At 37.6% G+C, this 25,592-nt stretch overlaps 2 protein-coding genes across 3 annotated transcripts in view; one reads left to right on the forward strand and one right to left on the reverse strand.

The window, feature by feature from the left end:
- SHC4 (SHC adaptor protein 4) overlaps positions 1–25,592 on the forward strand; it is a 128,259-nt gene that overhangs the window by 59,089 nt on the left and 43,578 nt on the right. For both annotated transcript variants that reach the window (XM_053224047.1, XM_015063445.3), the window contains exons 3-5: positions 10,730–10,793; positions 13,905–14,024; positions 23,926–23,979. In XM_053224047.1, the coding sequence (XP_053080022.1) occupies positions 10,730–10,793; positions 13,905–14,024; positions 23,926–23,979 (238 nt within the window). The remainder of the gene's footprint in view (positions 1–10,729; positions 10,794–13,904; positions 14,025–23,925; positions 23,980–25,592) is intronic.
- Positions 18,497–20,264, reverse strand: EID1 (EP300 interacting inhibitor of differentiation 1). Its single transcript, XM_053224048.1, has one exon. It carries the CDS (start codon positions 20,166–20,168, stop codon positions 19,593–19,595), a length of 576 nt encoding a protein of 191 aa, XP_053080023.1. The 5' UTR covers positions 20,169–20,264; the 3' UTR covers positions 18,497–19,592.

Consider the following 25,592-nt stretch of genomic DNA (forward strand, 5'->3'; position numbering starts at 1 on the left):
AGGCAGGCTCCTGTTCTAAAGTGTCTTGTCTGAGGGACTACACAAATTTTTGAATGTCTTTAATTTCACCCAGCTGAACAAAATTGAACACATAGATCACTGGGCCTTGATGTTCTGAAGGCAAAGATTTCAAAAAAGAAGGCACTAGTTTCCCTACAACAACATCACAACATAATACCCCACTGATCTGGGGCTTGAGGTACTCACAAGTCCCTCCCTTCATCAATACGAGGGCACTTTGAGACATTGACAACCTGTCCCTTCGACATTGTTAACTGCTTTCTTTAAGGAAAGTACCTTGGGAAATATAGGTGACTTTGTTTTGCCCCATTATTTTTGTGTTTTGTTTAGGGAAGGTTTTTGCTGTGATTAAAATTTATTCTCATTTCTATTTGCCTGGACAAAATTGAATCCATTCCTTCATTCTGTGTGTGGCAGGGGGTGGGGGCAGGAGATGGGGAGAGTTGCCTCAAACCCGCTGGGCCTTTTGCCTGGTTTCATGTTACACATTTGCTGGCTTTCCTATTTACTGAAGAGCTGCATTTTGACATTTAGTAGAAACAGTCTGTCCGACAAACGGTCCCTCTATCAAACACTCTACTTTGTCTTGGATTGTGATATTGCCTTCCAAACCTATAACAAGGGGGGTTAGACAACTTTGCTTCCAGAAGAGCTTAACTGTTTAAGGGTTAAAGACACAGAAAAATTATAACTTAAGTACTGTAGTGGCCAAGGGTTGATGAAGAAAGGTGGCTTTGTTTGGATGATTAGTTTGCACTCTGTTGAGACAGACAAAATATCTGTTTTTGGTCTTATGGCGTAGGCAGGGTTTTAAATGCTTAAAAGCAAATCTTCAACGGCATTCTCATTCTCTTACATCAGCCCACTTCTCTCCCCTTCTCTCTCATGTGGCAAAACAATAAACAAAGTGGCCACTGTTGGTGCTGTGGGGCGTTTCTGCCTCTTTCTAGTGCAGGCTCCCAGGATGGAAATCTTGAGCCATTAAAACTCTGAAAATTCTGCTTCTCCAAGAGAGGACATTTGCTGAATGTTTGCTAGCTGGAGAGTGCCTCATGACCAGTCAGCTCCAAAAGGATTGTGTAGAAATGCGGGCTTCATAGGCAGCTGGGGTGGCGGGGACACCCCCAGCCCTGTGAGGAAATCCCCACTTCTGGGCTCTGTTTTCTTTTTCCTCTGCATTTGTAAAGTGTCTGAGGGTGTGGCTGAAACTCCAGAAGAGCATTGAAAGTACTATTTGTTTTTGAAAATGTTACAGCTAATCTCTTGGTCCTAGTCTGAGGGAAAGAAAAGACCTTTGTGAAGAAAGGCAACAAAATGCAACCATCTATCTGTCTTCCCTGGCTGGGTTTCGGGAGATTTGTTAACACTGATAGCCGAGAAAGCAGAATTTGAGAGGTTATTTTAAAGCAGTGGTTCTTAGCCTGGGATCTGTGGAGTCCCAAGAGCCCCACAGATGGTTTTCTGGGTAGTGGAGTGGGGGGGGGGGGGGGCAGGGGGAGGGGAGGGAGGATCTCCTAAAGTTGAATAGAAAAATTTGTACAAACGTTGGAGAGAGAGCCTGTGACTCTTTGGAGTCTCAAATCCAAAATAATAATAATAATAATAATAATAATAATAACCACTTTGTATTTTTTCTTTTTTATTGTGGTAAAATACACATAACATAAAATGTAGCATATTAACCATTTTTTAAGTGTACAGTTCAGTCCTATTAAATACATTCACATTGTTGTGCAGCCATCACTACCAGCCAACCCCATAATTCTTTTCATCTTGCAAAACCGAAACTCTATACCCATTAAACAAGTCCTCCCTAGTCCCTCTTCCCCTAGGCCCTGGCAACCACCATTCTACTTTCTGTCTTTGTGAATCTGACTACTCTAAGTAGCTCCTGGAAGTGGAATCACGTAGTATTTGTATGTTTGTGACTGGCTTATTTCACATAGCATGAGGTCCTTAAGTTTCACCCATGTTGTAGCATACTGCAGAATTGCCTTCATTTTTAAGGAATAGTATTCCACTGCATGTATATACAACATTTTGCTTATCTATTCATCCATTCACGGATGCTTGGGTTGCTTCTGTGTTTTAGCTATTGTGAGTAAAGCTACTATCAAGACCGATGTATAATATCACCACTTTTTGTTTTGTTTTTAATGTTTATTCATTTTTGAGAGAGAGAGAGAGAGAGAGCACGCACGCGTGCAAGGGCACCCACGAGTGGGGGAGGGACAGGGGAAAAGGGGGACAGAGGATCTCATGCAGACTCTGTGCTGACCGCAGGGAACCCGATGCGGGGCTCAAACTCTGGAACTATGAAATCACCACCTGAGCTGAAGTTGGACTCTTAACCAAATGAGCCATCCAGGCACCCCATCGCCACTTTTTAAAAGCAAGTTCATAGGCACAAGTTTCTCCTTTTTTTCTTTTGAGCAGAGTTGTATATCCAGAGATTTTCAGAGTCTGTAATGCTTCCACATGCCTTGACTGACTTTAGAACTCCTTTTTTTAAAAGGAGTTTAATACAGTATTATATTAGTATCAGGCGTACAGCATAGTGATTGGTCATTTGAGTATGTTGTGAAATGATCACCACAATGAGTCTAGCTACCATCTGCCACTATACAAAGTTAACACAATATTATTGACAATAGTCCCCGTACCATATAGTACATCTCATGACAATTATTTTATAATCGAAGTTCTTTCATCTTGATCCCCTTTACCCATTCCCCCCCCCCCCTTCTGAGCCCCTCCCCTCTGGCAATCTCCAAGCTGTTCTCTGTATCTGTGAGTCTGGGTTTTGTTTTGTAAAATCACGCAGTATTGTATTTGCCTTTTCTGTTCTAAATTATTTCACTTAGCATAATGCCCTCAAGGTTCATCCATGTTGTCACAAATGGCAAGATTTCATTCTTTTTATGGCAAAAGTATTTCATTGTCTGTGTACACAGAGAGAGGGAGAGAGGGAGAGAGACATCTTCTTTGTCCATTTGTCCATCGATGGACACTTAGGTTGTTTCCATATTTTGGCTATTGTAAGTAATGCTGCATTGAACCTAGGGGTGCATATATCTTTTCAAATTAGTGTTTTGTTTTCTTCTGATAGACACCCAGTAGTGGATTTGCCGGATTATATGGTATTTCTATTTTAAATTTTTTGAGGAAACTCCATACTGTTTTCCACAGTGGCTGCACCAATTTACATTCCCACTAACAGTGTATAAGGATTTCCTTTTCTCTATACCCTTGCTAATAATTATTATTTCTTGTCTTTTTTAAAAATTTTTTTTCTAATTTTTTTTTTTTTTTAAATTTATTCTTGAGACAGAGGCAGAGCGTGAACAGGGGAGGGGCAGAGAGAGAGGGAGACACAGAATCCGAAACAGGCTCTAGGCTCTGAGCCGTCAGCACAGAGCCCAACGTGGGGCTCGAACCCATGAACTGTGAGATCATGACCTGAGCCGAAGTCAGACGCCCAACCGACTGAGCCACCCAGGCACCCCTATTTCTTGTCTTTTTGAAAATAGCCATTCTGAAGGGTGTGAGGTAATATCTCATTGTGGTTTTGATTTACATTTCCCTGATATAAAGTGTGATGTTGAGCCTCTTTTCATGTGTCTGTTGGCCATCTGGATGTCTCTTTTGATAATTGTTTATTCAGATCCTCTGCCCATTTTTAATTGTATTGTTTGTTTTTTGTTATTGGGTTGTAGGAGTTCTTTATATATTTTGGGTATTAACCCATTACTGGTATATGATTAGTAAATATCTTCTCTCATTTAGTAGGCTGCCTTTTCATTTTGTTGGTGGTTTCTTGTACTGTGCAGTGGCTTTTATTCCTATGTAGTCCCATTTATTTTTACTTTTGTTTCCCTTGCCTTAGATTCAGATAAAAAAAAAAAAGATTTAAAACTGATGTCAAGGAGCTTATGTTTTCTTATAGGAGTTTTATGGTTTCAGGTCTTTAATCCATTTTGAATTAATTTTTGTGTATGGGGTAAAATAGTTGTGTAGTTTCATTCTTTTCCATGTTGCTGTCCAGTTTTCCCCACACCATTTATTGAAGAGACTGTCTTTTCTTCATTGTATATTCTTGCCTCCTTTGTCATAAATTAATTGCCCATATATGCATATGTTTATTTCCAGGCCCTCTATTCTATTCCATTGATCTATGTGTCTGTTTTTATGCCAGTATCTTACTGTTGTAATTACTATAGCTTTGTACTACAGTTTAAAGTCAGGAAGCATCATACCTCCAGCTTTGTTTTTCTTTCTTAAGATTATTTTGTCCATTCAGGGTCTTTGTAGTACTACATAAATTTAAGAATTATTTGTTCTAGTTTTGTGGCAAATGCCATGGAATTTTGATAGGGATTGCATTGAATGTCTAGATTACTTTGGTTTCTATGGACATTTTAACAATATAAATTCTTCTGATACATAAGTATGGAATATCTCTCCATTTATGTGTGTTTTCTTTGTTTTCTTCAATTTCTTTCATCTTAGAATCTAAGACAAAAGTGTCTTAGACTTTTTAGTGTACAGGTCTCTCACCTCCTTGGTTATATTTATTCCTATTTATTTTATTATTTTTGGTGTGATTGAAAGTGGGATTCTTTTTTTTTATTTTTCAGTTTTTATTTTAATTACAGTTAGTTAAAATATGGTGTTATATTAGATACAGGGACACAGTATAGTGATTCCACACTTACATAAAACACCTAATGCTCATCACAGCAAGTGCCCTCCTTAATCTCCATCATCTATTTCACCCGTCTCCACTCTGGTAACTATCAGTTTGTTCTCTAAAGTTAAGAGTCTATTTCTTGGTTTCTCTCTTTCTTTTTTTTTTTTTTCCTTTGCTCACTTGTTTTGTTTCTTAAATAACACACATGAGTGAAATTATATGGTATTTGTCTTTCTCTGACTGACTCATTTTGCTTAGCATTATACTCTCTAACTCCATCCACATCATTGTAAATGGCAAGATCTCATTCTCTTTTATGGCTGAAAAATATTCCATTGTGTATATATACCACATCTTCTTTATTCATTCATCAATCAGTGGACCCTTGGGCTGTTTCCATATCTTGGCTATTTTAATAATGCTACAGTAACCATAGGGGCGCATGTGTCCCTTTGAATTTGCGTTTTTGTATTCTTTGGGTAAATACCCAATAATGTGATTGCTGGAAGGTAGGGTAGTTCTATTTTTAAATTTTTGAGGAGTCTTCAAATTGTTTTCCACAGTGGCTGCACCAGTTTGCATTCCCACCAACAGTGCACAAGGGTGCCTTTTTCTCCACATCCTTGCCAAACACCTGTTGTTTCTTGTTGATTTTAGGAGATTTTTTTCTTGATTTCTCTTTTTGATAGTTCATTATGAGTGTATAGAAGTGAAACAGATTTCTGTATATTACTTTTATATCCTGCAACTTTACCGAATTAACTTATTAGTCCTAATAGTTTTTGGTAGAGTCTTCAGGGTCTTCTATCTAAAATCTCATGTCATCTGAAAATGGTGATATTTTACCTCTTCCTTTCCAGTTTAGATGTTTTTAACTTCTTTTTTTTATCATTAATTTTTGCCTAATTGCTCTGGCCAGGACTTCCAGTACTATGTTGAACCAAGTGGGGAGAGTAGGTATCCTTATGCTCTTCCTAATCTTCAAGGAAAAGTTTTCAGCTTTTCACCATTGAGTATGATAATAGCTGTGGGTTTGTCATTGGCCTTTATTATGTTGAGGTATGTTCTTTCTATACCCAATTTTACCCAATTTGTTGACAGTTTGTTTTTTTTTTTTAAATCATAAATGGATGTTGAATTTTGTAAAATGCTTTTTCCGCGTCCATTGAGAAGATCATATGATTTCTTTACTTCATTTTGTTAATGTGGAGCATCATGTTGGTTGATTTCCACATGCTGAGCCACCTTTACATCCTGGAATAAATCTCACTTGATAGTAACATATGATCCTTTAAATGTATTGTTGAATTTGGTTTGCTAATATATTGTTGAAGATTTTTGCACCTATGTTCATCAGGGATATTGGCCGGTACTTTTTTTTTTTTTTTTTTTTTTTTTTTTTTTTTTTTTTGTAGTGCTCCTGACTTTAAAATCTGAGTGAGTGTGCCCAGGCATATGTGAGCATGCTTGCCCACATGGGCACACAGCTGGGTTCTGGGTGCTCTTTTCTTCCATGAGGAGATAACAGCCAATGTATAGAAAGCAATGGCTGAGAAAGGGCTAGGGTTATCCCTTTGGGCTTTTTCTGGAATTGACCCCTGCCACTTTGCACTAGTCCCTTGCTAGTTTACCCCAGTTACATTGGAGTAAGGATTGGCCAAAAAGCCCCCCCCCCCCCCCCCCCCCGCGCTGCCACTTCATTTGGGGGAGTGAGCAAGAGAAGGACCAGTATTGTTTCCCTGGTCCTGGGAGTGTGGGATTCCCTCCCTTTCGTGCACATGGCAGTATGGTTACTCCCTGAATGAGTGTAGGTTTTGAATTCAGACCTGGGTTTGTATTCTGCCTCTCCCACTCTCAGCTGCATTATTCAGAAGCAGTTATTTAAATTCTTTGCGCTTTTGTTTCCTCATTTGTAAGATGGATATAAAATAGCTATCTTGAAATGACATTGTTAAGAAGAAATGAGGTGATGTACATAAGGTACTTATGGCCTGCCTGTATAGATAGGAGATGTTCCTTCATTAAAACCCGGGTTCCCTGAGATGGCATTGTGTATCATTCTAAAGGAAGGGGCTTCTACTGTAAAAGCGTTGCTAAAACCGGTCAAGATTTTTCTTCTTTATGAAACTTTGGGGAATGGAAACAAGGAAGTCTACCAAATAAACTGAAAAAATAAATCTGGGTTTAGCAGTCATAAAGATGGAGGAGTTAAAGGTTAAGCTGGAATGGGACAGAGATACAAATAAAGATCTTTTATTTATCTGTGACATGTACATTGATCCATCTCTCTGTGGGTGTTGGCAAAAGACAGAAAGGCTGTGTTGCCTCTTCATTGAGACATATATTTTTTTTCATTTTTTAAATGTTTATTAATTTTTGAGAGAGAGAGAGAGAGAGAGAGAGAGAGAGAGAGAGAGCGTTCAAGCAGAGGAGAGGCAGAGAGACGGAGACAAAGCAGGTTCCAGGCTTCAAGCTGTCAGTACAGAGCCCAACACGGGGCTCAAACTCACAAGCGGTGAGATCATGACTTGAGCTGAAGTCGGATGCTCAATCAACTGAGCCACCCAGGGGCCCCTTCATTGGGACACCTTTGACATGCCCTCACATTTTGACAGCAGATGAGCAAAAATCCTGCTGAGAAACTTACTTTGCATTCTTTTAATATTTTTATTTACTCAATCAACTGCACAGTGAAGGGAAAACATAACATTGTTTACATTGTTGACATATAAATATCAATAGAATAAAAATAGGAAACAACAAACCACATATACAAAAAAACACCTAAACCAAGTCATTGTTTATAAGCTCTTTCTATATCACTATTTAGACAGAATTAATTTTATGTAGCTACCAATGTGTATATGCCATTCCAAGTTCTACTTTTGGCCCACTAGTTTTTTTTTTAATTTTTTTTTAACATTTATTTATTTTTGAGACAGAGAGAGACAGAGCATGAACGGGGGGAGGGGCAGAGAGAGAGGGAAACACAGAATCAGGCTCCAGGCTCTGAGCCATCAGCCCAGAGCCTGATGCGGGGCTCGAACTCATGGACTGCGAGTTCGTGACCTGAATTGAAGTCGGATGCTTAACCGACTAAACCACCCAGGCGCCCCTCGGCCCACTAATTTATATAGACTCCCCTTATTTCTATAGTCTTCATACTTAACAGTCCAAGTGGGAATATTTGTATTGATAAATTCCATATCACAAGCTATGGAGTTGGTTTTTTATTCTAAAATAAATATGTATTCTGTATACATACTCAATACTATTTCGATACAAATTCTCCTCCCCTTGTCAAAAGCTCTGATAAATATTAAGAGATTTATCATCTTTTACCAAATCACTCTCTAGAAAGATTGTATCAATACTAATCAGGGCCCCCAGCATGGATAAGTATGCCTGACGTGGAATTTTCCCCATCTTCCCCAACAGTGCATTTGTCATTTTCTTTTTTGCTAACTTAATGACAGTGAAGTGAGTATCTTGTAGTTGTATTAATTTTCAATTTTAAAGTTGTAATGAATGTGAACATTTTCCGATTTTTAAAAATTGAACTATTTCTATCTCTTTTGTATGAATTATCTGATCTGGGGGTTGGCACACTATGGCCCTTGGGCTAAAAATAGCCAACTGCCTGCTTTTAGAAACAGTTTTATTGGAACATAGCCATGCTCATTTGTTTACATATTGTCTCTTACTGCTTTTGAGTTATAATGCAGAGTTGAGTAGTTGTAACAGAGAAAAGTCTAAAATATTTATCGTTTGGCCCTTTATTTTTTAAAAAATTTTTTAACGTTTATTTATTTATTTTTGAGACAGAGAGAGACAGAGCATGAACGGGGGAGGGGCACAGAGAGAGGGAGACACAGAATCAGAAGCAGACTCCAGGCTCTGAGCCATCAGCCCAGAGCCCAACGCGGGGCTCAAACTCACAGACGACGAGATTGTGACCTGCGCTAAATTCAGACACTTAACCCACTGAGCCACCCAGGCGCCCCTCATTTGGCCCTTTACAGAAAAAGTTTTCAGACTCTAATCCCATCTCTCAGCTCTTATTCATTCTTGTTTTTCCACACTCTATGCTGCATCAATATCAAACTACTTGTAGTTTCCCTCATATGATAATTTATACTTTCGTGCTGTTACACATGCTCTTCCCTCTCTGGAATTTCCAAATTCCGCTCTGCCAGGAAGGTTCATCCTTCCAAACTGTCTTTGACAGGCACTCATGCTACAAAGCATTCCTTTTAATTCCCATTTAAAACTTTACTTTTTGTTAGATGATATCAACTGTATGAGAATCAAGAGAACAATGCCTGGGAAAGCACTTTGTGAAACTAGGAGGTGCTATACAAAAGTAACAACTAATAATAACTGTGGTTATACTTGTCAGTATCAATGTCCACCTTTGTCTCTACTTTTATTTCAAACCATTTACAAGGAGCTTTTTAGACCAAAGCACCTCATTTGGCTCTCATGGAGTAAAGGATCTGATACCTTTTTCATAACCGCCTTTTATTAAATATCAACAACATAGGTGCCTGGACATGTCATTTTGGCAACACCAGAGGCTAGTTCAGATTAATTATTATGTGTCTCATCAATGATTGAATAATCATTAAGGTGACTCAAACATCAATCAACCAACCAAACAAAAGAGTCTGACTCTCTGAGCGGTCCTTCTATTTCATCCAGAGAACAAAGGTTGGAATCCTACAGAAACCATAGATACAAAATCCTGAGAAAATACGCTAAACCAAAAAGCCATTCTATGTATTGGTTGTAGTAATTATGCAAAAATCAGACAAGAGAATACTTTAGAGAAGAATTTCATCTATCCAGAAAAAAAAATCTGAACTAAAATATAAATTATAAATCCAAAACAATGCCTAGAGTCTCTGGAATTCTACTTATTTTTCCAATATATCTACTAGAACATTGAGGACATAGATCTACGTTACTATATCTATATGTCTGTATTGTGTCTGTATCTATATATCTCTCTAGATAGAGAGGGAGATAGATTTCTTTAATGGGGCTGCATCCCTCTGAGTGTTCCTCCCCTCCTTAGGAATCAAAAACATCTCAAAAAAATATTTTCAGGAAATATATATAAAAACTAATACAATGTTGCAGGTGGTCATATGTGTGTGTGTACTAATACAGTTAACTAATTTAAACAATGATTTCCGGTGAATCCAGGAAAGAGCTTAGAGATGTGCTTTGTGAAAAGTTTAATATATGTGTTGAAAGATAGGAGGTTATGGTTCAGATTACGCTGAGTGAAAGCTTGGGCCGTTAGGAATGCTGAGTTCCAGAGACAAAAGCTTTTAGTTCTAACTGCATTTCTGGAGAGGAGGGTGCCAGGTTGTTCACCACTTCCATTAAGGAACAACTACATATTTTAGTGGTGCCTTTCTCTCACGAAATGCAATATAGAGTAAGGGCAAAAAAAAAAAAAAAAAAAAAAAAGCAAAGGAGGAAATTTGTTATTGATTTTAATTTCTTCTGCGAAATTACATGAAAGCTCAATGGCTTGTAGCAGTATCTCAGTCAATAAGGCTCCATTTGAGACCACCTTGAAGTTCACTTCTCTCCCAGTCCCTTTAAACTTCCTCTAGTGTCAGATTCTTTTGTATTTAATTGTCTTTGGTGCTGAGATACTAGGAAGCTTTTTATCCATAACACCACAGAGAGGATTTTACTAAAAGCAAAACTGTCAAGTATTCCCAGACAACTAAGTTCCACTCCTCCTTTTTGGTTAAAAATCAACATTGCTAAAAACCAAATCTGAAAAGCCAAGGAAAAAAAGAGATGAAGAAGGTAAATAATAGGATTCCTTATTGCAAAGTGATTTTTTTCAGCATAAGGGTAGGAGTAGGAGAGAGTCATTTATGTCAGACTCACCATTATGTGTGTGCACATTTTGTTCATAATACTTGCTAACATTTGTTGAACATTTACTGCGTGTTAGATAGTGTGCTAAGTCTTTATATGGTTTCTGTTCTGCAGGGAAGCAATAAGTCGCCTGTGTGAAGCTGTCTCTGGGGCAAATGGAGCCGTTAAAAAGCGAAAGGTAAATATTGGTGTGGTTTCTCCTTGTTTTATGTTTCCCTAACTATGGGGAAGAGAATATCAAAATAGTTGTTAGTTCATTCTACTATATGAGCTAAGGTCCAGAATGGCCTTTATCAGTTGGCATGATCAGAGATGCACTGAAAGTTGGTCTTATCTCTCAAGTTTTTCTGACTTGACTGACACTGTCTGAAATGGTGATGCCTGGGGTGACAGAATGAAGAAAGTACCTGGGTTTCCAGTAAAAAATTCTGGGTTCCAGGCCTGGGTGTTTACTCACCTTTGAGCATGGTATCTCATCACTCTGAGACCCCATTTTTGTTCCTGTAAAGTTAAGTTGAACTGGATGACCAGTTTGGCATCTTCCAATTTTCAATACTTTATAATGTATCTATTCTTCATTTTAACATTTTAGAATTTTTAGATTCCTTAGCCTATTTTCAGATGGAAATGCGGGTGGTAGTAGAGGTGAGATAATAATGCGTGAGTAGGAGATTTTCATGTTGAAAGAAAGCAAAAGATTTGATGTTACATAGGTTTAAATCCTGCCTCTGCCACCTACTATGTGATCTTGGACAAGTCACTTCACCTTTTGGATCACTGGTTTCCTCATCTGTAAAGTGGGAGAAAATAGCACTTACTTGATTGAGTTGTGTAGAATTAAATAAATGATGTCTACACATTGTTTGGGCGTATATTAGGCTTTCAACTCTAATGGTAGATAGAATTATTGCCATTTAATTGTCAACCCAGAACATTTAGTTGTTTTGGAATGTCCAAAGGAGAGGTGCAAAGGTTCTTAAGATAACTATATAAATCATAGAATTGTAGATTGTTTAAGAGAGAAGGAATGTTTAGAGATCTTCCAGTCCAACCCTCCCATTTTGCCAGATACTAAACTGTCTCAGAGAAGAGATTTGCCTTGAGTTACTAGGATGATGAAGTTTAGAGCCAACTATAGAAGCCAGGTCTTCGTATTTCCAGCTTAGCGCTTTATTTCCACACCCGCCTGCCTCATTCTTTATTATTCTTCACTAGTTTGCATAGGGCCGAACCCAGTGTCACCCAGAGTGATTCAGATGAGCCACATGGCATGGAAAACACTAAGTGTTAATAAGTGGACTTTGAATTCTATTAGAACTCCCTATTACTAGTTACTTTGACAAAACCCATGGCCCCAAAGTAGCCTCTGGCCTCCTCCTGCCTCTCATAACCTCTGCAAATAGGATACTTTTTGTTGTTGTTGCATGATCCCAACAAATAGCCTCAATCATTTAAGACTTTTTCATTTCAGAAATGGGGAGTCTACTCCCCAAAACAAAATAAAACAAAACAAACCAGGCTATCATGTTTCCAGAAAGTACACATGGAAAGAAAAAAAAATCTTGAGTTAATTTCCTTTGATAGCTAGCACTTACTGCATACTTACTACACGCCAGGGACTGTTCTATACACTATGTTTTTATACTCTTTTTCCTCCTAATTTAAAACATTTGGTAAAATATGTGTAACATAAAATTTACCATTTTAACCATTTTTAAATATACAGCTCAGTGATATTACATACATTCACATTGTTGAACAACCATCACCCCTATCCATCCCCGTAACTCTTTCCATTTTGCAGAACTGAAACTCTATATACATTAAACAATGACTTCCTATTCCCCATTTCTTCAGCCCTGACAGCCATTGTTCTACTTTCCATCTCTATGATGTTAACTACTCTAAGTACCTCATATAAGTGGACTCATACATATTTGTCTTTTTGTGACTGGATTATTTTCACTTCACATAATGTCCTCAGGATTCATCCATACTATAGCATGTGTCAGAATTCCCTCCCTTTGTAAGGCTGAATAATATTCCATTGTGTGTGTGTACCACATTTTGCTTATCCATTCATTTGTTGATGGATACTTAAGTTTTTTCCATGTTTTAGCTATTGTGAATAACACTGTTATGAATATGGATATACCAATACCTGTTCAAGTCCCTGCTTTAAGTTCTTTTGGGTGTATAACAAGAAGTAGAATTGCTAGGTCATATGGTAATTTTATTTTTAATTTTTTGAGGAACTGGGAACTGCCATACTGTTTTCCAAAGCAATTGTACTCTTGTACATTCCTACCAATAGTGCACAAGGATTTCAATTTCTCCACATTCTAACACTTGTTATTTTCTGTTATTGTTGTTGTTTACTAGTTATAGGTTTATCTAGATTTTCTATTTCTTCATGATTGAGTCTTAATCGCTTTAATGTTTCTAGGAATTTGTCCATTTCGTCTAGGGAATCCACTTTGTTGATATGCAGTTGTTCATAATACTCTCTTATAATCCTTTTTGTTTCTATTGAATTGGTAGTTGCATCCCCACCCCACTTTTGCTCTTGATTTTAGTGATGTGAGTCTTCTTTCTTTTTTTCTTAGCCCATATATATAAAAGGTTGGTCAATTTTGTTGAACTTTTTGAAGAACTAACTTTTGGTTTCATTGATTTCCTCTATTTTCTAGTCTCTGTGCCATTGATCTCTGCTCTAATCTTTATTATTTCCTTCCTTCTGCTAACTTTGGGTTTAATTTGTTCTTTTTTTGAATTCCTTAAGTTGTAAAGTTAGGTTCTTGATTTGGTATCTTTCTTCTTTTTTAATGTAAGCGTTTATAGTTATATATTCCACTCCCCCAAAGCATCACTCTCACTGTGTCCCATATATTTGATATGAATGTTTTTTGTACTTTTATAAATTATCACAAAAAAATACAGCAACTTTTTCTTTTTTTAGACTTCTGGTTTTCAAAAGGATTGGAGAGTTCAGCTAGCCCAAACTCTCACAGGAATTCCTTTTATATAAAGCAGGCCCTACTCCCAACACTTGGGGAGAAGGGAATATATGAGAAAAGTTCTGAGGGCTCAGATTTCACTGCTTACTAAAGAATTTGCTGCATTCCAATTTTTTTAATGTTTTCATTAAAATAAAGCATTCAATCTCATTTGACTTGTGTAAAGTAAAATAGGAAGAGTGTGTGTTTTGACCCATTTTTAACACTTAAAAAATTAATATTCTCCTGTAACAAAATCCTTAACTCAGAGTATTGTTTTGCTATTTTTAAAGCCTCCAGTTAAATTCCTATCAACAGTTCTTGGCAAAAGTAATCTTCAGTTTTCGGGAATGAATATTAAACTGACCATCTCAACATGCAGCCTCACGTTGATGAATATTGACAACCAACAGGTAAGATCATGAATGTCATTTATAGCTTAACGTATCATCTATTTTTCTAGAAGAACCTGGGCATAATAAAGAAAATAAAGTTTCAGACAAAGTGTGCTTAAAATTTAGTTAAGGCACAAGGGAAAAAAATCTGCCAAGGATTTGTGAATAACAATAATTAGAACAACAGTATTACTAACTCATCACTGCATTTAACTGCTTGCGTACTTGCCTCAACCTAATTGGCTTTGTAATAGGAACTAAGGTGCAAATAACTGGTAAATACCATTTGGCAACTCATATTCTTGAGTCAGTTATTACTCTCCACCCGTGCTCCCCAAAGGGAAAGCAATTCCATTATCAGAACTAACAGACTGTGTGTTGGATGGGGATGCAAATGAAGGACAGAGGGGAAGGGTGATTTTAGGGTTAATATTCTAGCTAACTGAAATTTAAGCATAAAACATTTTCTTCCAACTCTTAAGCTTGAAGTGCTTTGTAAAATATTATTACATAAACACAGTTTCTTCTTCTTTGATGATGTGTGATGCCATGGTGTGCCTGAGTTCTCATTGTGAACCTTATTTCTCAAAGAACAGCATTGCTGAAGCAAATATAAAAGATATACAGGCATTGGGCTAAATGTGTTCCTTAAACTAGGGTACTCTTGACTTGCTTTTTATGTTTTAAACTAAATTCCTCATATCAGATTATTTATGGGTGTTAGAGTCTAATTTTTCTTGGTTTAATATGTAGTGATTCAAGGTTCTTAGTATTTAAGGTTTTACTGTATGGAATACTGTTGAACAGGGACTCATGGAAGGTTTAATGTGTAGTTGGCTCTCGGGCTTTGAGGTCACATATAGGTTGAAATCATGGCTTCACCACTAATGAGCAAGTTATGCTACCACTCAATTTTCTTCCTTAGTGAAATGAGATTATAGTACCTATTCATAGTTTCTGAGAGGATGGATTTAGCAATAGTATATGTGTCACTGGATTATATACAGGATTAAGTAAAACCATTGACGTAAATCACTTAGCACAGAGCCAGTCACCCAGTACCTATTATTATTTACTCAAACATTTTTCCTATTTCCTTGAGACATTTTCATAAAGTCAGTACTTAGTAGGGAAAGCATAAAACATAGAATCATAAAATTTTCAGTAACATGCACGTACAGTTATATACATTTTTTTCTCCAATGTTTTTGCCAAAAACTTGCAGTTTTGAGGTCTGCTTTATTTTCTAAATTCAAAAGCAGAATAAAATACATTGCTTGCACAGTAGTATAAACCACCACAGGATAAAATACTTAATATAAAATAGTTCAAAATAGATTTCTGTCTCGTTGGGCCCTGATTGGTTATCTAAGAGAGGTGATACCATTGGTATAATGAGAGCAGAACATTTGAGGCTGTACTTAGAAGATGCAACAAATCTAGGTGGAAGGTGAAGCAATCGTTCAGTCTTTCAGATGCTTTGCCCTCAAGATATTTGTAGATGTAAATTTTAGTTTTAGTTTTCACCCATGTGTGTGGTACCAGGGGTGCTTAATGCCTTTAGGTATGAGATCTCATTGAGTATAGAAGCACTTGAATTATCTCAGAATTTTGTAGGGGAGGAAGAGTAAGCAAATCTACAGCCGTCCTGGTGACAGCCTTCTGTGCAGAACCTAATGAGCATTAAAAAAAAAAAAAAGTTCTATGGGGTGACTGAGGAATTAGGAATTTAGGAAGAATAGGGCTGTGGTGTGTGGTAGGTGGCTTAGTTTATTCTCATTTCTTTCTCTCTTTTACTACCCTTTTCCAGGCTACTGTAATTGGAAGGGGTATTGTCACATGCTCATAATCTTTCTGGCAGAATATGTAGGGACATATTAATAAAGTAGGGACAGGGCGCATGGGTGGCTTCCACTACCAGCAGTTACAGCAATGAGTGCCTCTGGAAGTGGGACATCTTTTCTGCACTGGTAGCAGGGAATGGGGTTGTGCTGAGCCCACTGCTGGAGTGGGGACTAAAGTTAGGATCTCATTGACCTTAGACCCAGGCCCTGATTTTTAAAAATAATTTTGAACTATTCTGCAGGCCTGGAGGAAACGGCCCCTTCATTCCTCCCTTGGTGGAGGGAGGGCATATAAAAAAAAAGATGTGCCACTATAGATGCTTCAACTCAAGCTTTATAAATCCCATTAATAGGGCAACTAAACTGTTCAAGGGAGAAAGCAACAGAGAAGTGACCTTATAGATGTAGCAGGAGAAAATGATTAACTCAATCTTCCTTAAAAAAAGTTACCCTTTTAAGTTTTAAGATAAATACCAAGAAATACTAATGTCTCCCTTCCCCTCCCCCCAACTCCTAAGATATACTTTGGACTGAAAACATAAACAAGTTAAAATTGATAGGTACATTCGTAGATGGCAGAGCATTTATGGGTAGGATGGTTCACATTCATCTTCAGCCACTGAGAACAACTTCAAGAATATAACCATTCACTCCCAGAAAATGTCTTAAAGAACCTCAAAGGCAGAAAATAAAATTATATTAAACACATAATGCTTGCGATTTTTAAAACTTGCCATATTTTGGGATGCAAAATACATTTTGGAAAAGCAAGTTCTAGGGAGTTTTTCTATATTCCTTGTTTTAAAAATTCAATCAACAGATTTCCTTGATATACTTCAATACGTTAAGGATGTAAGCAAAAATATCTGACTAGCTTCCACTCCCACTATTCTTTAGTCATTTCTACATTCCTACCACCAACTCTAACAGCTAGTGAAATTTTACTAAGAGTAATAAAGAGATAAAGAAGGTAAAACAGGCAGAAAATGGAGATATCCTGTAGTCTCCATGAGGAGAGGGAACGTCAAATATAGGGAGGCCAGGCAGACAATGCTAACTGTGCAGGTACAAGAAAAACAGTGGTGCAAGCATAATGATATATGGTGAGTGCCACTTGGCCTCCATGTTGGGGAGACGATACTGGGAAACATGGCAACAGAGTATCTTCCGATTAGAATGGGGAATTGGATGCTTTATCCCACATAACTATTGGTCAAGGGCTACCAGATCTTCAACTTTTGGGGGGAAAAAAAGATGGAAATCTTGGGAGTTTTGTTGCTCTATCATGATTATGAGATGTTGGTCTTTAATGAAGAATTGCAATTTTAAGCATGAGCCAAACACAGTAAGTCTGTGTCCTTAGGCCAGCCAAATGCGACAGTCTGATATAAGCAAACATTTATAATGTAATACTATATAATAATATATGGATAGATCCAGAAAACTCCCCCCCAAATCACCCTATATACTCATAAGCTTTTTAAAGTTCTCTCTACCCATTCCACATCCCCACCCACTCCCGTTTGCAAAATCAGGACCAGAATCGCTATAGAACTCCTTTTTTAGTTCCCATTTAGCCAAGATTTGAATCAGCTAGGCTGTTTCCAGTGCGTGTTAACGCTTAAAAGACATAAAAAGTGATTTTACAATTCTAAAAGGGGTTTCTTTAGTAAATACAAACAAGTACTAATTTCACTGCTCTCAGATTACTGCCTGTTTTTCCAAGACCAAGGAACCAACCATCAGAAGTCAGTTGTGGAGTCCAGGTCTTTATCCTGTAAATGAGCCTTCAGGTCCAACAGGGAGCAGTTTTCTTTTCCTTCTTCTTGCTCCCTCCTTAGTCTCAGAGAGGAACCTAATCACAGATTTCCTAATCACATTTCCTGGTATGAAGACCAGTTTTTGATTTCCTGACATCTTTATCTGGAGGTAAATGCAATTGGTCAGTGCTCCTTGTGTACTGGCATCCTTCTCCAACCCCCTGCCCCGCCCCCACCAAGTTCAGTTAATTCACATCATACAAGCAATTATCTATCCAGATGCATCTAACTGCAGCTACAAGCCTTTTGAAAATGTAATGAAAGTGAGTCATGAGAGAGGCAGGATGAAGAGGGTTAAGTGCTAACATCTCACCTCCTGTTTGTTTCCCCATGTATCTATCTATCCTTCTCCTCACCAAGCCTAGTGTTTATAACCTTCAGTCCATTTTTTTTTACAGAAAAGAACCCACTCCCTAAAAGGTGACTATAACATAAATAAGGTTGAGTTGTGCTGTTGTATTGGATGTGTCCTTTACTGCCATAAGGTCTTATTGATCTTAAGACCTACTGATGTACTGTTTATTGGGCACAACTTTCTGACACAATTTTTAGTTTTATGCAACTTCAGAACCTCAATAACCACAGCAATATGTTCGTTAATACGGCAGGTTTTCTCAGGCTAGCAAATTCTCTTATAGGAATTTACAAAGTTTAATATCCACAAATTAACTTATAAATCAGGTATTTGAAGCTGGAACACTTTCCCATGTAGTGGTTAAATTTAAATCATAAAGTGGTTTCGGTAATAAAATAAAATAGCATAATACGATAAAAAGTAGGATTTCAACAAAGTATGTGAACAATACTATTGGCCAAACAAACAAAATACACAGAACAAGAAATTTTATTATCTCGAATGCTGGTGCATAACCAATAACAAGCTTCATTAGAGGAGGAGACAGAGGGAAACTTCAGATACTGATGAGGATTTCTGGGCAGGTTTAAAACCTTTAAAGATTGAGGGCATAATTGTTCAGTCTTTTTTTAGATGCAGGGCTTTCCTTTTACTTGACATTTTCCCTTTGACAGTTCTTATGTTATGAAGTTCAACCAAAGTCTTTCACCTGTAAAGTTAAATGAAAAACAGAGAGCGAGTAAAACAATTTCTCTAGTATAAGAGTGTTAGAAATAGTTTTGTTTTCTTTGTTCTTTCACATATTTTTTAATATCTAAATTTGAAATTTTACTATGGATATTTTTGAGTTTTAAAAATGGTTAAGACAATAAATTTTCTGGAATTATGGATCATAGTAGCTTTATAAATCATCAAGATACATGGACAATAAAAATTTCAGATGCTCTTGAAAACACATTTTGAGATATAGCACACCTGATACATATTTCTTTTTGGGTTTGCTTATCCTTTTCGGATACTGAAGAACACCCAATTTATTTTACACTAAAAAAATGCAGCCTTTGATAATTGGCTTGGATAGACCATAAAGTGGAATCTTCAGAGTTCTCTCAGTGCGCTTTCAGTCCAAATAACTCAGACATCTCGTGTCCTAAACTGGATGTATTAGTTACTTTTTCTCATGTAATTAATATCATTGGGCTCTTGTATTGGCAGTTTGTCTTGACATTAACTTACTCTCGCAAAACCATCCCTTACAGTGAAGTATGAAAGATATTTTCCCCAATGCAAGGAGAATAATCTGGATCAATAACAAAGTCAAAGCCACAGGTGTTTCAGGAAGGTTCTTGAAAACAGATTTCCACAGTCCTAAAATGCCTTTTCTTCTTTAACATTTTTTTCTTTTTCATAACTGTGCAGTCACTGCCCTATTCTATTCTGCAAAACAACGACAAAAATCTTTTTTTGAAGATTAAATTTTTCATTGGCACGGTACTATCTGGAATGAACCCAAAAGGCAGCGGAATGTTGGGTCTCTCCTCAACTTTTCCTCCTCTTTTAACAGCATTTAATTACTATCAATAATCTCATCACAGCCGAGTTCTTCGGTCAGACGATTGACAACCATAAGTGAAAAAAGCTCTTCGATAAAAGCCAACTGATCAAACGGGGTCTTCTCATAATGCATTTGAAACCCGCCATCCAGGGCTGCTTCCCTTGCTCTGGATGTTCTCAGAAACATCTTGTTGGCTTCTTCAAGGGCCGCTGATACTCTGTAGCCCGCACCACTCAGCTGCTCCTCTTCCGGATAATCGTAGTCGTCCTCCCAGTCATCAAATTCCTCGCCCTCGTCCTCGCTCTCGAACTCAGGGCCCGCGATCAGGCCTGGCTGCTCCCCAGGGCTGGGCCGGTTAGCAAGGCCTCGTTCCCCCTGCGGCTCCGCCATTGGCTGGGCCGCCTCCTCCTCCATTGGGCCTTCCTCCTCGAGCTGTGGCTGGGCCCCGTTGCCGGAGGCGTTCGGGGATGGCTCCCGGCTCCCGCTGCCTACCTCCATCTGCGGAAGGTCACCCTCGCCAAGCATCACATCCATCTGCAGGTCATTGATCTCTTCATACAGCTCGGACAGCTCGTTCATTTCCGACATTGTACAAGCTGCTCAACCTCTCGAAAGGGGTTTTTGCAAGATCGGAGCTACGCGGCCGAGGGGTTGTGCGCGTGCGCAAACGCCGTGCGCCTGCGTGACCCTGTGCGTGTGCGCGACCCCCAAACACCGCCTCCCGTTTGGCGTCCCCCTCGCGGGGGAGGTCCCCGCTCTTCGGAACCGTGGCGTATGTTTCGGTCCTTTGGTACTCCGTTAGTAGACTCTACGTTTAGAGAGTTACGTAATCTCCGCTTTCCCTAACTGTTCTGCGCATTATGATGCTGTAAACTTGAAAATCCATAACGTGGCTTCTGTAACTATGCTTAGTGCTCTTCCTCCCCCTTCGCCCTTCCGTTCTCTCCTGCTCCTTTTCCTCCCGCCCCAGGCAATAGCATCTGCTCCAACTACCTTTGGTCTCATGACTTATGACTTCTAAATCCCCACCTCCCAATCACAGTGTTCTCAACATACTGACAACTGATCCATTCATTCAGCCCTTCTGCTTTCCCCATTAAAAAAAAAAAAAAAAGTTAAATTTGCAAATAAGCATATTATCTATCTTTTTAAAAGATAGTATACTGAAGAAGGACTTGGTTCCATTTATTTTCGCAGGAGGTTAACTTTCCACCATAATCAGTTTGGTGTATATTCTTTAAATTCTTTTCCTCTGCATTTATATGGACCTTTATGTCCTCGTGGAAAAATCTTGTGTGTGTATGGGTTTTTTTTTTTTTTTGCAAGTTTTACCTAACTCTTCAAGCTACAAAAAGCACCTCAGCAATGACTTGAAGATTTAGCTTTGTTAGTATACATAGATGAGTCTTTTTTTCCATAGCATTCCATTTGTATAGCTATTCTATAGTTGACCTAACCATACACAAGTGATTTCCGATTTTTTGATATAAACTATGGGTAATGTTTCTATGTGCCAATGTTTCTACAGAATAAATAACCTAGGAGTGGAAAGGCGGAATTGTAGAGCATGCATACTTTAGTTTTAATACATACTGTCAAACTGCTCTCCAAGATTGCTGTACAGATTTCAGCTCTCATCAGCAGTGTTTGAGAATATCTATATCCTTGCCACACACTGTTTTGTTGAGCAATTTTATCAATTTAATGATACCTTGTTTTATTTTCCATAGCCTTGATTTCTTGGAGATTGATTATTTTTCAACATGTTTATTGAACATTTGTGTTACTTATGAAAATTAACTGGCCTTATTTTTGGTTTATTTTTTTTTCTTACTGATTTGTAGGAATTTCTTATAAACTATATGAATACTTTGTTTTACATGTTGCAAATACATTCTCCCTCCCTGTTGTTATTTGTCCGGTTTCAGGTGTCTCTTCTCCTATAAAAGTTTTAAAATGAGTTTTCATGTAAACCCTTCAAATTGAAGGTTTTTTTTTTCCTGTATATCTTTTTTTTTTATAAAGTTGGATTTTCCTACTTCAAAAATTACAAGCATGATCTTTTATTTTTCTTCAATGTTTGCATACATTTTGTTGTTAAAATTTTTTTTAATGTTTATTTTTGAGAGAGAGAGAGAAAGACAGAGACAGCGTGTGAGCAGGGGAGTTGCAGAGAGAAAGGGAGACACAGAATCTGAAGCAGGCTCCAGGCTGTGAGCTGTCAGCACAGAGCGCCCAATGCGGGGCTCAAACCCACAAATTGTGAGATCATGACCTGAGGCGAAGTCAGAGGCTTAACGGACTGAGAAGCCCAGGCCCCCATGCATAGGTTTTTTGTGGATAAAGCATTTATTTATCTAAGTACGATAAGGGCAGGATTCATTTATATATTTTTTTACACATATACAGCTAATTCAGCCAACTTCACTGATTTAATCACTGTCCTTTGTTGGTTGTTTGGTGCCACATTTATCATATTAAAAGAAAACAAATGTGTGAGTTTGTTTTAGACTTTGTATTCAAACGAATTTCTACAGTGTTACAATATGTCTTGCTGATAAGAAAAATCTTGTGTCTTTGTTCTTTAAAAGATTGCCTTAACTCTTCTTGCACATTTGTTCTTCCATGTGAATTTTAGAAGTAGCTTGAAAAGTTACCCGAACAATATAGATGGAATTTTTATTTGAGTTGCATGGAATTTACAGATTAATTTGGGGGAGAATTGACATTTTTACAATATTGTCTTCTCATCCATAAAAGTAATATATATCTTTCTGCTTGTTTGTGTCTTATTTATACCCTTTAATGAAGTTTTCCGAAAAGGCTTATGTGATTCTTACTATTTTATACTCAGGTACTATCATAAAATGTACCCCTTACTCCAATACAGTGTCTAGTTGGCTATTGCTGGTATGTGGGAAAGACATTGATGTTTGTATATTGATTTATTTTTAGTAATCACTTTTAGCTGAAATCTAGACATAGAAAACACAAATACAGAAAAGTGAACAAATCTTAAGTGCGCAGCTTGGTTATCACAAAATGGACATATTTGTGTAACCGTTACCCAGATCGAGAAACACGATTTTCAGGATTCCAGAAAACCATTTGCTTTTTCTTTCTTTGCCCTACGAGCACCACCATTCTGATTTCAAACAAAATAAAATATTTTTGCCTGTTTTTTGAACTTTATATAAATTAAACCATGTAGTATATATTCTTTGTGTGTGTGTGGCTTCTTTTACCCAGGAAATATGTTTTGTTGTGTGTGTGTGTGTGTGTGTGTGTGTGTGTGTGTGTGTGTTTGCTACATAGTAGTCCATTGTTTAAATATCACAGTGATCATCATTGGGATTGATTCCAGTTTGGACATATTACAAACAGGGCAGTAATTATCTTTCTTGGGAAGGTTTTTGGTGCTTGTATTTACGCAATTCTGTGGATCTACATCTAAGAATAGAATTGCTGGCTATCTTATATAAGAATATCTTATACTCTTGTATACATTATGTTAAACATTTCTCAAGACAGGCTTAGCCAATTGGTGCACAGTTGGTATTTTAATGAACCTTCAAAGCAGTATGACAAATAATTCTCTGTCAGTTGGTCATTACTCTGTGATTTCCAAATAAGCAAGCCTAAAATCTCAAGAGGCAAAATCTCAAAAGAGGTGGTCTTCTCAGCTAACTAATGCAGTTCACTTGGATAGTCTACATCATATTGAAATTCTTAATGTTAGTGCTTTAGTATGCTTTTGGTGATGAATGACTGAAACCCAATTCAAACCAACTTATATAAAATTAAATAAAATAGAAAAAATGCATAAAAACTAAAGAGAGGGGGGAAATGTATTGGTTGAAGTGATGAAACAAATATTACCACCAGATTTTTTTTTTTTTTAACTCTCAGCTCTGATACTCTCCAGAGGGAAAACTTTGTTTTTCCATCAGGCTTTTCCCACATGGCAGCAAAAGATGAATCCCAGAAGCTTTGGACTTAAACTAAGGTCCTTAATGGCAGAGAAAGATGCATTCTTTCCCATTATCTGTCTCAGTTCCTCCCCCATGATATTGATTGGCTTTGCTGTATCCAGAGGGATGGTGTTTTCTGATGGGCTAGGCCTGGATCCTGTGTCCAGCCATAAGGAGGGGGCTGGTGAGACGGGCTTGTCAGACCTACTTGAACCTTATGAGATTATTATAGAATGTGGATGGAGTAATTTCCAAAGGGATGCTGAGCAGGCAAAGACAAAACATACAAATGTACGACCATTACTGTTAGATTGTATGTAACTAGGCATTTAATTTGTAGCATCATACATGTTTAATTTGTTTATGTTTTACAGATTATTGCAAATCATCATATGCAGTCTATTTCATTTGCCTCTGGAGGGGATCCTGTAAGTATAGATTTATAAAAGTCCTTTTTATAAGAGTTAACTTCCATGTAAAGCATGTTAGCCATTACATGTCTTTTCCAGTGTTTTATTACAATTTGTGAACAGCTATGTGCATTCAAAAATTTGACTTTGGTAAAATAGTTTCCATTACTTATTTTTAAAATGTTTGGATTAGCAAATGAGCTAATAATTTTCCATTGTGTTGTTAGTCATGGAGTTATCATCCGAGACTGTTCTTGTAGGTAACACCTAAGTCATGGAAATCAAGGATGTCATACATGTGTTACCAGTCCTCCCTCAGCACTCTTCTTCACACAAAGTTCCAGGCAGCTCCTATTAGGCAGTTGGACTTGGAAATAGGGGAAGCCTGTTTGCCACTCTGGCTGCCAACTGAGGCAACTATGTCCAATCTAAAGTGAGCAGCCAGGTTTGCAGAAATTCAGAGGGAACTGCAGTTCCTTCCTCCCTAGAGGCCACATGGTGCTCATTTCCCACGAATTGTGTGAGACGGAGCAAGTGCTCTGTCTCCAAGCCTTCTTTACAGAGTGGAGAGTCATTCCCTGACTCCCTACCACGTCACTTCTGAATCGGAGTGGAAGAAGAGAGGCATTGAAGTTAGGAAGCCTGAGACTGACCAAGAAACAAATCTGTTTGAACTGAGGGGTTAGAAGGAAGATTTTGCTGCTTCATGATATTATGACATTTTTCTCCTACCTGCAAACATCCAGAAGCCAGAAGAGAACTGAGTTTGACTTTTAGAATGATTGAACATCAGTAAGGTCAAGAAAATATATCGGGAGCACATGCAGATTTTGTTCTTACTGCCAATGTATTGCCTTCTGTTCTGCTGAGCATTTATTATTAAAGATTGTATCCTTCAGAAATGCGGCAGTAAAATCCAGTGTAACGGCTGATTTTTTTCTAGCCACCACATTTAGTTTCTCACTTCCAATTGAGGAATAAAATGTAGGACCATAAACGATAGGACATAGAACTCAGAAATCCAGGAGAGGTATGGAATGGTAGTAAAAACTAAATCTGGCAGCTGATGTCACTGCGGAGTTTTGACCTCTATGCTAAATATCCAAAAGGAAAAATTATGGTCTATCCTAAAAGGAAATAAAGTTCCAAAGCTACTCTGTTGTAATCGTTGCTTCCTTTACTGGCATCTAAAGTATTTAAGCAACTTTCTTCACTTGGTTGTTGGTATAACCTTTTAGTGTGTGAAATATATAGTTAAATGCTATTCACATTACCCTATTCTTAAAAATATTTCAGTAATTACTTGTCTTCACACTGGCTACCTGTGATTCAAAATATTTAAGCACGTCAAACCTAGACACCCTGTCTTCAGAACCTATCTGAAGCATACAGAAGAAAAGCAGTATTTATAGTAGGACTTCAGATCATTGGGATTTTTTTTTTCTTTTATTAATGGATACTTAATTTTCCCCTTAGGCTTCTCTACTTCCTCACCTTTCCGCTTTGGGCATAGTTATTTCCAAATGAATATATTAGTTCCATGGTGCTATTTAATTAATATGTAAACCAGATTTTAAGAACTCTACCTCATCCTCAAGAGATTCCATGGATGGCTAATTATGGATTCGTTA

Source organism: Acinonyx jubatus, chromosome B3, assembly GCF_027475565.1.
Source record: "Acinonyx jubatus isolate Ajub_Pintada_27869175 chromosome B3, VMU_Ajub_asm_v1.0, whole genome shotgun sequence".
In the NCBI taxonomy this organism is placed as follows: Eukaryota; Metazoa; Chordata; class Mammalia; order Carnivora; family Felidae; genus Acinonyx; species Acinonyx jubatus.

Bases quoted from the DNA above. Each gene is read 5' to 3' on its own strand.
- EID1 (XM_053224048.1), bottom strand. From the start codon at position 20,168: ATGTCGGAAATGAACGAGCTGTCCGAGCTGTATGAAGAGATCAATGAC.